The following is a 13900-nucleotide window of genomic DNA, read 5'->3' on the forward strand; positions in this document are numbered from 1 at the left end:
AAAGAAAAGGCAGTTTTCAAGAACATGAAGACAAAGGAGGACAAATAGAAAACATAAAATAAAATGGCAGAAATAAAAATTTAAAATATGTGAATTGATTCCTTTTTAGTTTCTTTTGAATCTCTAATTATTTCAAATTTTAAAAATATATCAGTGGTCTCAACAAATAGAAATGGATCCAACTCCAGCTAAAAGAATAAGATTATCGGAGTTCCCGTTGTGGCTCAGTGGTTAACGAATCCGACTAGGAACCATGAGGTTGAGGGTTCGATCCCTGGCCTTGCTCAGTGGGTTGGGGATCCGGCGTTGCCATGAGCTGTGGTGTAGGTTGCAGACATGGCTCAGATCCCGTGTTGCTGTGGCTCTGGAGTAGGCCAGCAGCTATAAGCTCTGATTAGACCCCTAGCCTGGGAACCTCCATATGCAGTGGGAGTGGCCCTAGAAAAGGCAAAAAGACCAAAAAAAAAAAAAAAAAAAAAGAATAAGATTATCAACTTATCCTTTTTTTTTTTTTTTTAACTTTTTATGACTGCACTTACAGCATGTGGAAGTTCCAGGGCCAGGGATTGATTCTGAGCCACAGCTGTGACTCAGGCTGCAGCTGCAGCAATGTCAGATCCTTTAACCCACTGTACTGGGCAGGGTATCAAACCCACACCTCCACAGTGACCTGAGCTGGCCACAGCAATAGAATCTTGACCCACTGTACCACAGCTGGAACTCCTAGACTTTTTTTTTTTTAAGAAAAAAAGAAAACATAAAGGTTTATGGAAAACATACCTCAAACATACAGGAATAGTTGAAAGCAAAGGAATATAAAAATGTAAACTAGGCAGGCAGATGCAACTAGAGATTATCATACTAAGTGAAGTAAGTCAGAAAGAGAAGGAAAAATACCATATGATATCGCTTCTATGTGGAATCTAAAGTATGGCACAAATGAACCTTTATATGAAACAGAAACAGATTCACAGACACAGAGAACAGACTTGTGGTTGCCAAGGGGGAGAGGGGAGGAAATGGGATGGACTGGGACTTTGGGGTTAGTAGATGCAAACTATTACTTTTAGAATGGATAGACAGTAAAGTCCTAGTGTATATAGCACAAGGGACTATATCAAATTTCCTAGAATAGGCCATGATGGAAAATAATAATTTTAGGAAAGAATATATGTATATATATATGTATGACTGAGTCACTTTGCTATACAGCATAAATTGGCACAACATTATAATTCAACTCTATTTTAATAATTTTTTTAAAAAGAGAGACTAGGAAAATCCAAACTAAAGAAAAATAGCTCTTGCTCTGTTCATTTAGGGGACAAAGACTTTAGGGCATAAATATCACTACAGAGGAAGAGGACTAAAACTTAATGATAAAAACCGGATTGGCCAAGAAGCAATTCAAATTGTGTATGCCTTTAAGAACAAAGACTTAAAATGTGTAACGGAAAAGTTGACAGAACTATGGTAGAAATGATCAAATCCACCACTGAAATGACTATGGTTTTTTTGTTTGGTTGGTTTTGGTCTTTTTTGCCTTTTCTAGGGCTGCTCCCACGGCATATGGAGGTTTCCAGGCTAGGGGTCTAATTGGAGCGGTAGCCGCCAGCCTACGCCAGAGTGACAGCAACTGGGGATCCGAGCCATGTCTGCCACCTACACCACAGCTCAGGGCAATGCCGGATCCTTAATCCACTGAGCAAGGCCAGGGATCGAACCCTCAACCTCATGGTTCCTAGTCAGATTCGTTAACCACTGTGCCACGACAGGAACTCCCATGGCTGTGGTTTTATATGGCAACACGCGTTGTAACCAGTAATATTTATGCTAGTCCATATACTCTTATAAAATGACCAAATTCCATGTACCTGCATTTTATGGTGCTCCACAAAAGTCAGGGTGGGTTCCGGGTGCTCCATCATTGGAAAAATTTAAGAACGAGTGCACTAGAAGTTGAATCACAGTATTTCTCCATTCATTTAATAAATTTTTACTGAACAACTATTATATTTAACAATCATGGAGCTTATACATTAAAAAATAGTTATTGTACTTATTCAGTTTAGACATTTAATAGAAATGCATAAGCTGGAGTTTCATAGAGATTAGTAGAGAAAACTTCCCGGAGTTCCTCCTTCCCCTAACACCCCCACCCCCACCCCCACCCACCCACATGTTCTCAGCTAAGATTACCTCTTCTTGTTGAAGAAATGTGCTTGATGAAATGAACAACAGTTAAGAGTCTCCAAAATTATGATATGTCTTTAGTATATTGTTTTTTAAAAGGAAGACAATACCATAGCAAGTACTAATATTGCCACAAAAACTCAGCTGCAAAGCAATTTAATTTCTACCAAAGGGCTCCATTCTGCCAAGCGGAGGAAACAACGCGGGCCCCCTTTTTTTCTTAGGATTCATTTACATCCCAGGGGTGTCTGTTGGAAAAAGGGTGGGGTGGAAGGGACCTGGGGTCTGGATCTCCCCATGTTGGTTTCAGCTGCCAGGTCCTTCCTTACTCCCTTCTGGATTTCAGTCATTGCCCGGCGGAGGTCACGCCTGACACCTGCCTCATTTCCAAACACGGGGCTCATCAGGTCTGGCTTTCCCTCAGCTGACTTTGGTGTCCTTGGTTACAGAATGTTATTCTGCTGCTCCCACAGCCTGTAGGAGCAGGAGGAACGTAATGGGGCTTTCTAGGCCCTTCATGTGGGCAAGCTAACCTGCAGGTGCCTTTCATGTTGGAAGAACTCTGCCAGGCTGCCTCTGACCTGCGTCCTACAACACCACCCGGCCGGGTCTCCCCCCACTTCTCACTGCCACCCTGGGCAGGGGAGGGCACAGGAACCTGTCTTCTAGCGACCCAGGCGGACATCTCCCCACTTGCTTTCTCTCTAACCCTCTTCCATTCTCCCCAAGTTTGGGAAGATTTATCGCAGTCTTTGGAGGGATGGGCTGGGCAGGTAGTTCTGCTTTCCCTCAGTGCTCTATCAAATCTCCCAGGCAGACTTGAATTCTTTCTCTTCCTTTGTAAAATTCGAAGACCGAGAATAGGTGCTTTGTTTACTTTGCTTTCTGAATATCTTCTTTTTCCGAAGCAATGACACAGAACATCTAACTGACTGAAAAAGGAAAGAAAGGGTCATGGGGTAAAGGCAAACCTATGGGGAAAAAGACTTCATACACTAAAACAGCAAAATATTGTTCTTCAACAGCCAGGGGAGCAAAAAACGGTCTGATAACATTTTTAAAACGTTGATTAAAATAACCATAGGAATAAAGCAAGCGTTTTAAAAAGCAATTGCTGGCATAAGGAAACACTAACTACTAGGGGAGCCAATTCAAAACGTACTTAGTGAAGCAGTCAAGACAAGTCCAGGCTTTATTCACAGAGGCTGGAATTCAATGAAGTCAGTGAAACATGGAGGATGGATGGTTATACTGGGAAGACATTATGACAGGTGCATTTAAAAAAAAGGGGGGGGGTTAACTATGCTATAGAGGATGGCCTATGCTTATTGGAGTTGTGGATAAAGTCAAGAGGGGATCCTAAGTGAGAAGAGGTTATGGACCTCTCCTTAGGAAGAGGGGGGTCCACTTCTGTAGGTGGGGACAGGCTTCAGGGGCTGAAAGCACCCAGGCTCCCTGCCTTTAGTAACTGCTGAGCTAGTTTCTCCACAGACAAGTGTCTTCTGGGAGAAAAAAAATCCCACGGACCATCTTTTTGAGAATTCAGTGGATCCTCTGCCGCAGAAATCACCTCCTTTAAATGATGCCTAAAATCTTTCTAACAATTTTTTTGGGTCATAAGTATTCACAAAACGTAAAAATGCAAGCTCTGATCAGGGTAGCACTTTGAAAGGCATTCACTGAAAGTACACCCACAACTCTACTTGGACCCGTGTCCCCACCACCCCCTGCCCCCACTTGAACAACCTTGCAGGCAGCACAAGTGAGTCTGCTCCTGCCATGTGAGCTTGACAGCGGTCTTATCCTTCTGATTTTTATAGCACCAGTGCCCAACAGTGTTTGCATTCAATAACACCCAATGAAAGATAAAAAGGAACCAATGAGTGAGTGAATGAATGAATGAATGAATGAATGGTATGTGAGTACTTCAGATAATTTCTATTTTGATGGATAAAAGTAGAAAGTGGAAACCCAAGGGAACTGATCAGAAAAGGGTAAGAAGATCCTACAATGAACAAATGGGTTTAAAATAGGACACATTTTTGAAGTTCCCGTCATGGTGAGGCGGAAACGAATCCAACTAGGAACCATGAGATTGCGGGTTCGATCCCTGTCCTCGCTCAGTGGGTTAAGGATCCTGCATTGCCATGAACTGTGGTGTAATTTGCAGACATGCCTCGGATCTGGCATTGCTGTGGCTGTGGCATGGGTTGGCAGCTGTACCTCTGATTTGACCCCTAGCCTGGGAACCTCTATATGCCACGGGTGCGGCCCTAAAAAAGGTTAAAAAAAAAAAAAAGGCACACTTTGTAGTTTCATAATTTTCTTGGCATGAACTAAGTAGGAACTGGCTGTTGGAGTGTTTTGCATGAATATGCATGGGCTTTACCATTAAGGCACCTGATTTTAAATAATTTGTTAATTAAGGTATTGTTTTAATTATTAAGATCCCTGAGTGAGAACTGTAGAGAAATAATGTGTTCATTTTGTTTGGTATTTTTTTCTTTTTTTAACTTTTTAGGGCCACACTTGTGGTATGTGGAAGTTCCCAGGCTAAGGGTAGAATTAGAGCTGCAGCTGCTGGCCTATGCCACGGACACAGCAATGCCAGATCCTTAACCCACTGAGTGAGGCCGGGGATTGAACCTGAATCCTCATGTATACTAGTTGGGTTCTTAATCCCCTGAGCCACAGTGGGAACTCCTTATTTGGTCTTTTTGAAATAGTGCATCAATGCACAGATATGAATGAGTCTGTAAATTCCTTTGACTGATTCCACAATTCATATATGATCAAAAAGTAAATTTTTAGAATTCATTCCTCTTTGCTTAATGCCCGTATTTACCACATGAACAAATAATAACAGCATGTTCTAATTCCTAGCAGTTTTAGAGATACATGTATACACAGGCGGTGTGTTAGCCTCACCATCATCAAATCCTGGAGTGTTTTTCTTTATTTCTTCCTCTTTAGCAGCTCCCATCCTCTAGCCCCAATTTGGTAAGAGACTAATTCTTTAAAGGCTGCCACTAAAATCCAAAGATTCACTCAATACCCTACTCTCATTTCTAACAGCCTTCTCCCCACCCGCCCCAGTGTCTGGGATACTATGCCACATTTGAAAGCAGAGTTTTCTCTCTTATCTCATATGCCTTGTCCATTCTCATGCTGGCAGAAAGCCACCAAGTGCTGGGATTGGCAGGCAGACACATGTTCTGAGTGCCACCCTCTCCCCTCCCTGTGTAAGTGATACCCAGATCTTGTGATCCAAGAGCTCATGCTCTTGGGGGCACCTGAGGCCTCTCCTTTCTGAGAAAGTCCGTGGAAGCAGAGGACAGTGTATGGGTTTCCATGAAAAACCTAATCAAGTATTCCAGCTACAGCTCCCTTGATATAACAGGATAATTGGACAGAAGCCAAGGAGAAATATGCTATCTCCCATTTAGAAAATACTAAAAATTCTGATCGGTAAAATTAGGTGTAACTTCCCGAATTAGTATGTTAAGTTAATATTTAATTTAACTTACATGATTGTTAAAAAGTCTTCCTGTGATGTTAAATAATTGGACAACTGAACAATAAAAATAAATCCAGGCAACTATTTTTAAAAATATTATTATTATCATTATTATTTGCTTTTTAGGGCTGCACCTGCAGCATATGGGAGTTCCCAGGCAGAGTCAAATTGGAGCTGCAACTACCAGCCTATGCCACAGCCATAATGATGCCAGATCTGAGCCATAGCTGCAACCTATGCTGCAACTTGGGCAATGCCGGATCCTCAACCCACTGAGCAAGGCCAGGGTTCAAACCCTCATCCTCATGGATACTGACCCATCAGTTAATAATCTGCTGAGCCACAATGGGAACTCCTGTTTTGTTTTTTTTTTAAATTGAAGTATAGTTGATATACAATATTATGTAACTTACAGGCATACAATATAGTAATCTATAGTTTTTAAAGGTTATACTCCATTTACAATTATAAAATATTGGCTATATTCCTTGTGTTATACAATATATATTTGTAGCTTATTTATTTATTTTTGGCTGCACCCTTGGCGTGTGGAAGTTCCTGGGCCAGGGATGGAACCTGCACCATAGCAGTGACCACACCAGGTTCTTAACCCACTGAGCCACCAGGGAACTCCTTTTGTAGCTTATTGTATACCTAACAGTTTGTACCTCTAAATCCCTTCCCCTCTGTTGCCCCCTCCCCCCTGACTGGTAATCACTAGTTTGTCTTCTATATCTGTGAGTCTGTTTCTTTTTCTGTTACATTCACTAGATTGTTGTATTTTTTAGATTCCACTTATAAGTGATATCATACAGTTCTTCCAAAGAACAATCTCTCAATCTGTAGTGGGAACAAAAACACCTTAAAGATGTTCAATCTATGTATTCCATTTTGGGAATACATGAGAAGGGAAAAACTTAAGGGGAAAACGAAATTTATGCAGAAGTATCTATATAGCAGCATTACTTTCCATAATAAAAATAAGGTACATCTCTATTGCACAATTCAGAAGAAAATGGTTTAGGCACCTGCTCTACATTAACAGGAGAGAATTCAGCACACTACCATAATTTAAAATAACTAATATGTGGGAGTTCCCTGGTAGTTTAGCGGGTTACAGATCTGGTGTTGTCATTACAGTGGCTCAGGTCGCTGCTGTGGCATGGATTTGATCCCTGGTCCAGGAACTTCCACATGCCCACTGCCTGCGCCCACCAAAAATAAAAAATAAGTAAAACGACTAATACGTGGATTGTGTCTCAGGGAACTCTATATATGAAGCCATAATAAAACTGAACAAGTGACAAATATGTCCTCAGCTGCCATGGGCATATTTGGGGGGTTCTTGGAGACTGAGCCATATCTTACTTATATTGAATCCACAGAGACAAACTTAGTTCCAGGTACTCAGTAAGTACAGAAGTGTTTGTTGAGTGAATGCATAAATGGCTTTTGTGTTTATGCTGAATTCTTGACCTTCTGCCTGCTCTGACCTTGGTAAATTTGCACTTCGATAAGCTTTCATACAGTTCACTGGATTTCTGAACTCTAGCCTGCTCCAATCTCGGATAAACGCATACCCTCTGTGGTCCTGGCACCCAACCAAGTGACCTCTGTTCTACTGGAGCCTCTAGACCCAGGGTGACACAGAGGGGCAGCTCGCTCAATACCAACACTATGTCTGTCTGCACTCAGCAGTAAGCTTGTGAAAAAATGAATAAACTTTGTCCAGTGTACAAAGGAACACTGATAAACTTAGCAAGAGAACTGAGAAGTGTAAAGAGTTTAGATCATTCTAGGGAAAGGAACAGATGCATTTGAAAACCTGTATGATTATATTACCTGTCTAAAAAAAATGAGTTAAGGAAAAATCAAAGCTCATAGTAATATGGTTGAAAAAACAAATTGCCATCAATTCCTAGGACTAGATAGTATATATCTCCCCAACCCAAGGTCTCTATTAAAAAGAGACAAGTACAGCTAAGGCTTCGACTTTCTCTTACTTAACATCCTGGTCACCCAGCTATTCCAATGGAAAGGGAACTGCACTGACCCTCTAGAAGCCGCCAGCTGCCTGAGAACATTCTGCCCAGAACATGTGCTGAGATTCCATTGAGAGCAGAGCGGAACATTAAGCCCTTAAGGGATTTACAAAAAGGAAAAAAAAAAAAATAAAAAAAAGGAAGGAAGAAAGAAAGAAAGAAAAAGTGTTCTATAAATTCCTGTTCTCAGTGTTATCAGGGGCTGTGTGTCACGGGGTGACAGCCTGACCTGAGAGTAAAGCAACATACAACTTGCTAAAACAGGTATTCACCTAGCGGCCCCTTGTATTTGGGCTGTCCTGGTGCCACTGGGTGCTGGGCACAGAAACATTTGATAGCAGAATGAATGACTGAAAGATTGAATGAAGAGAAGAGGGATTCAGCAGTTCGCCAGATTATATGAAGCAATCACGGCATCAAGTAAATTTAGTGTATTTATTCTGGCGGATCTTAATTTATCTGTGAGAGCGCACAACTCGGAAGAGGACCACATCCAGGCAGGGAGTTCTGGTGAAGGACACCGTTGCAAGGAAGAAGAAAAAATAACGTGAAATGCCTTGGCCAGTAGCGGGTCGCGTGCAGGCCGGAGGTTAAGGCGAGCCCGGCTGGAGGCCGCGGGTCCCGTGTCCGTGCCCAGGTCCGGCCCGGCCTAAGCCTCCTTGTGCTATAAATACAGCTGCCCACATGCTGCAGAGACACGGTGTTCCCTCTCGTCGCGGGACAGATAACATGAATTTGCCCTTTAAACGTCCCAGGTGGAGGCACAGCCCCCGGCCCACCCCTGCCTCCCGGAAGCGCCTTCGCCCCCGTTGCCCTCTGGAGAGGTGGGGGCGCCGGGGGGTCCGAGCACCTGCCCAGCCAATGCGCGGGGCGCGCACGGCCCCGGGGCCCTCCTCCTCTCGCGAGAGGCTGGGCGGGGCATATAAGGCGGGTTGCAGGGCGAGACAAGCGGCCCCTTCGCGTTGCGCAGGGACTGAGCAGGGGTGGCCGTGTCAGGCCGGGCAGAGAAAGCGAGAGCGCGGCTCCCGGAGGCGGTGTGCGCCCGGCTGTCACCATGAGTGATCAGGCTTGGAGCTTTCTGAAGGACTTCTTGGCTGGCGGCGTCGCCGCTGCCATCTCCAAGACCGCGGTCGCCCCCATCGAGAGGGTCAAACTGCTGCTGCAGGTGAGGACAGCGCGGGTGCGGCGAGGGGAGCGCGGGGCCGGACGCGCGGGGCCCAGGAGAGCCGTGGGGCGAGAGGGAGCAGGGCGCTGGGCTGCCGAAGAGCCGCGCTAGGCCCGGGCCCAGCGCACGGCCTGCGCGAAGGGGAAGGTGCCCTCTGCGCAGAGACGGGTCCAGCGTCAGTAGCGGATTCTTGGTGTCGGGTGGCGCCCAGCGCGCGGGTGTCTATATATGGAAACCCACCCCAAGTAGGTTGCAGCCAGCCAGATCCTGCTCCGGGGACAGCGCGGGCATAACTCTTAGGCCTCTTGGGTCAGACTCCTTTCTTGTCAATGTCCCTTGCACCCTCTTACCTGCATCCACCTTTTACAATAAAGACATTAAAATAATTATTACTCAAGGTTATCACGGTGTCCCGATCGCTGTACTCTAGACTGACATAACCTATTACGTTATTCATCTTTGTATGACCTCTGCAAGACAGGTGTTATTTCCCCCATTTTACACATGAAGAAACAGGTTTTGAGAGACTAAGAAAGAGTTTTCATCAACTTGGATCGACTTATCCTTTTCCCACATCTTTTCCTCTCCAGCCTGGTGTCTAAATGGCTTGTGCTCATCATCTCTTTTTTTTTTTTTCCTCCTCCACTTGCCCAAAAGGCAAGGGACCCTCAATGAGGAATTAGGCCTCCTCAGTTGGGAAGTCAGAATGATCACTAACAAGAAAACCCCCACAAATTGCCCAGCGAAACAACTCCTCAGTAATTAATTACTTGGATAATCTCCTTGAAAATTTCAGGCTGTAATACCTAGCAGATTCTTTCTACTTATGTTGGAGATCCTTCTACTCAGAGATCTTGGTTTCTAGGGAGACTAGAGACAGACTGAAGAATGGCCATCTCCTGCCCATCACGTCTATTAAGTCAGAGCAGGTGTCCTTTGGTGCAAGGATCTTTAATCATTTTTGTCCCCCAGTAAGCCCCTAGTTTAGTTCTGGCACCTAGGGTAAATGCAACAAATAAATGACTCCCTTTACACAATTAAAGCATCTCTTCCACTTATTTGGACTAGAACCTTTTCTCTCAAATGCCCAGATAATTAAGGCAAAATTGGATTTGGGGGGCTTATTATCCAAGTAGCTATTTGCTCATCATCCATTAGATTTTCCCCATGCTTTTTAAAACAGGGAAATCAAGGAAGTACAGACCTTATTCTCCTGTGCTCTTTCCTCCTCTCTGCCCTGCCTGTCCTCCCGCTCCTCCCCACAGGTCCAGCATGCCAGCAAACAGATCAGTGCTGAGAAGCAGTACAAAGGGATCATTGATTGCGTGGTGAGAATCCCCAAGGAGCAGGGCTTTCTCTCCTTCTGGAGGGGAAACCTGGCCAACGTGATCCGTTACTTTCCCACCCAAGCTCTCAACTTCGCCTTCAAGGACAAGTACAAGCAGATCTTCCTGGGGGGTGTGGACCGGCATAAGCAGTTCTGGCGCTACTTTGCTGGTAACCTGGCTTCCGGTGGGGCAGCTGGGGCCACCTCCCTCTGCTTTGTCTACCCGCTGGACTTTGCTAGGACCAGGCTGGCTGCCGATGTGGGCAAGGGTGCCGCCCAGCGTGAGTTCACTGGCCTGGGCAACTGTCTCGCCAAGATCTTCAAGTCCGATGGCCTGCGGGGTCTCTACCAGGGTTTCAACGTCTCTGTCCAGGGCATCATTATCTACAGAGCCGCCTACTTTGGAGTCTATGATACTGCCAAGGGTGAGAGAAGGGCAACGGGGTGCAGAGAAGGGAGGAGGGGTGTGTATGCACAGGGGATCCTGAAGGATCTCTGGCTCATAGACTTTATGTTGGTTAATCTCCTTTTCCCCTAGTCCCTGGGCTAAACTGAGGCTTCTCAGTGAGGAGGTGGTGAGGCGTGGATGTATCGCTAGGGGTTCTCCTTGCCCTCTACTGAAGTCAGCTCTGGCCTTGAGTTACTCAGAAAGGACAAAGGGGGGGGGGGTCAGCTCCCTCTATCGGTCACCGAATTGAACTCGGAGCCACTTCTTCACGCCCTGTGCACTGGGCACAGCTCTGGCTTCTCAGATCCAGAGATGGTGCCACCAGCTTTTGTTGGCTGCCTGGTTACTCTGGAGGCACTCATCACACATCAAGGGGCAGTCCTCTCTGGAAGGCTGGGGCATGGAGTTGGAGGTTCCGTGGACTTTCCTCCATCCCCACCTGCTTTTTGCTCAGCTTCTCAAAGGAATCACGTCATAGCCATTTGGCCTCTTGGCTCTGCCCACAGGGATGCTGCCCGACCCCAAGAATGTGCACATTATCGTAAGCTGGATGATTGCCCAGACCGTGACGGCGGTGGCAGGGCTGGTGTCCTACCCCTTTGACACTGTCCGCCGTAGGATGATGATGCAGTCTGGCCGGAAAGGGGGTAAGCTTGAGACCTAGCTAAATCTTGTTTTTCTGCTCAAGAAGAACACTAGTCAGTGCTCTTTGGAGCGCTCATTATTCTAAGTTGTTAAAATTATGTGAGCTTAGAATGATTATAATTATAATGACTCCTCCCTAACATTCTCAGCTATTCCTTTAGAGAAAAGTTTTTATTTTTTAAATCAAAGAAATGATAAGAACACCAAAAATGGGATATTTAGAAGTGAATTTGGAGTTCCAGTCATGGCTCAGCGGTAATGAACCCAGTTAGTATCCATGAGAATGCGGGTTCGATCCCTGGCCTTGCCCAGTGGGTTAAGGATCCATCATTGCTGTGGCTGTGGTGTAGGCCGGCAGCTGCAGCTCTGATTTGACCCCTAGCCTGGGAACTTACATATGCTGCTGGTATGGCCCTAAAAAGAAAACAAGAAAAAAAAGTGAATTTAACTAGATATCTAGCATCATTGAGGCCTTAAGCCCTTTTCCCTTGGAGTCTGGTTGCAGAAACAAGGGGAAAGAATTGAAGTAATCAGCTCATTTATTTAAAACTACTTATCTGTTATTACAAGTATTTGGGGGGAGGGTGATTTAGATGGGGGAGGAGATGGCCTGAAGGTCTGTTGGAGTAGAATTAGTTTTGGCTTCCATAGGTTGAAACAAATGAAATTGCCACTTTTAAAATAAAAAATAACTAAGTGTTTCATGTGGTGCAACTTAATAATTGCATCTCTTTTAACTGTGTTTTAACTTGGGCAGTGTAATCTGAGATTAGGCTTCAATTTTCTCATCTATAACAAAGGGGACCACCCAGCTTAATGCCTCCCCTCCAGCCTCCTCTCTTCCTGTGAGGCATCTGTGAATTAGTTGGTTCATCACCCCAATTCTTCTCTTGATCTTGAGTTGAAGTAGGAATGACAAGAGAGCCTGCCCAGCAGTTATGCAAGGGAAGGGGGTGTCCAGCTGAAGGTACATGATGCTGGGTCTAAGGCTCAGTGTGACCTTCCTTTTATCACACTGGTAACACTGTGCAGGTGTCCTTTGGAGGAAAAGTCTCTCCTCCAGAATTATGGAACCCTTACCAACCTTTGTTTCCACAGCGGATATTATGTACACTGGGACAGTGGACTGCTGGAGGAAGATAGCAAAAGATGAAGGACCCAAGGCTTTCTTCAAAGGTGCCTGGTCAAACGTATTGAGAGGCATGGGCGGTGCTTTTGTATTGGTATTGTATGATGAGATCAAAAAGTATGTCTAATGTAATTAAAACTCAAGTTCCTTGGTTCCAGATCCATTGTGTGGTTTAATAGACTCTTCCTAGGGGAAGTCAAAGGAAAGATCTGGGATAAAACCAGACTGAAAGGAATACCTCAGAAAAAAAAAAAATGCTTCACTGAGTGTCCATTAAACCACAGATGTATTTTGTATTTATTTTACATTTAAATTCCCATAATATAAAGTAACTTATCATACTTATACAATTAACTGAAGAACTGATAATGAAGAAAATAACTGAATGTGAAATGTCAATAAAGACCACTTAATGCATGTTCTCTATTTTACTGAATTCTTATTAACTGCCAAATGGATTAAAACAAGACCATAAATCTTATTTTCTAGCATGACTCATTTATAACTCAGGGGCCAAGCTTCTAAATGTCAGATATTATACTGTGTATCACGTGAGCACCTACATTGCTTAAAGTTCTGGTTTTCATCTGGAACAGGTTCTGCTCTCGCTTTACCTTACCTCACGCCATGCTGCTGTGGACTCCTAGTGGTAACATGATCCTGGCTTCCATAGTCTCACTTATTTTATGCACACTCACATTTTTCAGGAATTCGGAGGTTCTGCTTAAAGCTTTAAATCACTGTTTCAAGAGTTTTGCATGATTAAGAGATGTCTCTGTTAGTACCTTCAGAGAATTGAGATACTTAGAATTTTATGACAGGTGGACAGTATTCATTGAAAATCAGTTAGCAAGCTAATATTTCATGCCTATTAGGTCCTGTGGAAGATCCAAAAAGGCAGGAGCCCATTCTGAAAAAAGCTGAAATGGGGTTAGGAGAGAGTGAAATGGCATTGTTAAATAATCTAACATTTACTACAGTGAATCTTGGCTGAACGACTAGAAGCAGAGGTCACCTGGGGGCAGTGGTAGAAGATGGGCTTTGAAAGATAATGACTAGATTAATTTCAATCTTAGAGTTTCTTTACAGTGTTGTGGTAGTTTCAGTTGTACAGCAAAGTGATTCAGTTATACATACACATATATCCTTTTTCAAATTCTTTTCCCATATAGGGTTATTGAGTTAGAATATTGAGCAGCTCCCTATGCCATATAGTAGATCTTTGTTGATTATTAGATACGTGGGTATAGAAAGTATCAGCCAGCACTTCTTTTCTGTAACAATTTATCAAGACCTCAAGGAAAAGTCAGTTTGGGATTTGACTTTCATAAATCTGTGAGCAAGAGGAAAATAATTACAATTTCAAGTTGGAAAGTAAGTGTTTTTGGTCCAGGAGACTGCACAGTTCATGTGGTCCTGGCTTTTGCCAGGAGT

The 13900-nt window shown here is 44.2% G+C and overlaps 1 protein-coding gene across 1 annotated transcript; it reads left to right on the forward strand.

Moving 5' to 3' along the window:
- Positions 1 to 8672: 8672 nt before the first annotated feature.
- On the forward strand, positions 8673 to 12625 carry SLC25A4 (solute carrier family 25 member 4). Its single transcript, XM_003133345.5, has 4 exons — positions 8673 to 8917; positions 10183 to 10669; positions 11199 to 11339; positions 12436 to 12625. The coding sequence occupies exons 1-4, from the start codon at positions 8807 to 8809 to the stop codon at positions 12591 to 12593; spliced, it is 897 nt and encodes a 298-aa protein (XP_003133393.1). The 5' UTR covers positions 8673 to 8806; the 3' UTR covers positions 12594 to 12625.
- Positions 12626 to 13900: the final 1275 nt, after the last annotated feature.

The sequence above is a fragment of the Sus scrofa genome, chromosome 15 (genome assembly GCF_054392235.1).
Source record: "Sus scrofa isolate SSC_HxYL_T2T_F1_AM1 chromosome 15, Sscrofa_HxYL_maternal_Yorkshire_Landrace_v2.0, whole genome shotgun sequence".
Lineage (NCBI taxonomy): Eukaryota > Metazoa > Chordata > Mammalia > Artiodactyla > Suidae > Sus > Sus scrofa.

Bases quoted from the DNA above. Each gene is read 5' to 3' on its own strand.
- SLC25A4 (XM_003133345.5), top strand. From the start codon at position 8,807: ATGAGTGATCAGGCTTGGAGCTTTCTGAAGGACTTCTTGGCTGGCGGC. The intron at 8,918-10,182 runs GTGAGGACAGCG...TCCTCCCCACAG, and splicing joins GGGTCAAACTGCTGCTGCAG to GTCCAGCATGCCAGCAAACA. The intron at 11,340-12,435 runs GTAAGCTTGAGA...TTGTTTCCACAG, and splicing joins GCAGTCTGGCCGGAAAGGGG to CGGATATTATGTACACTGGG.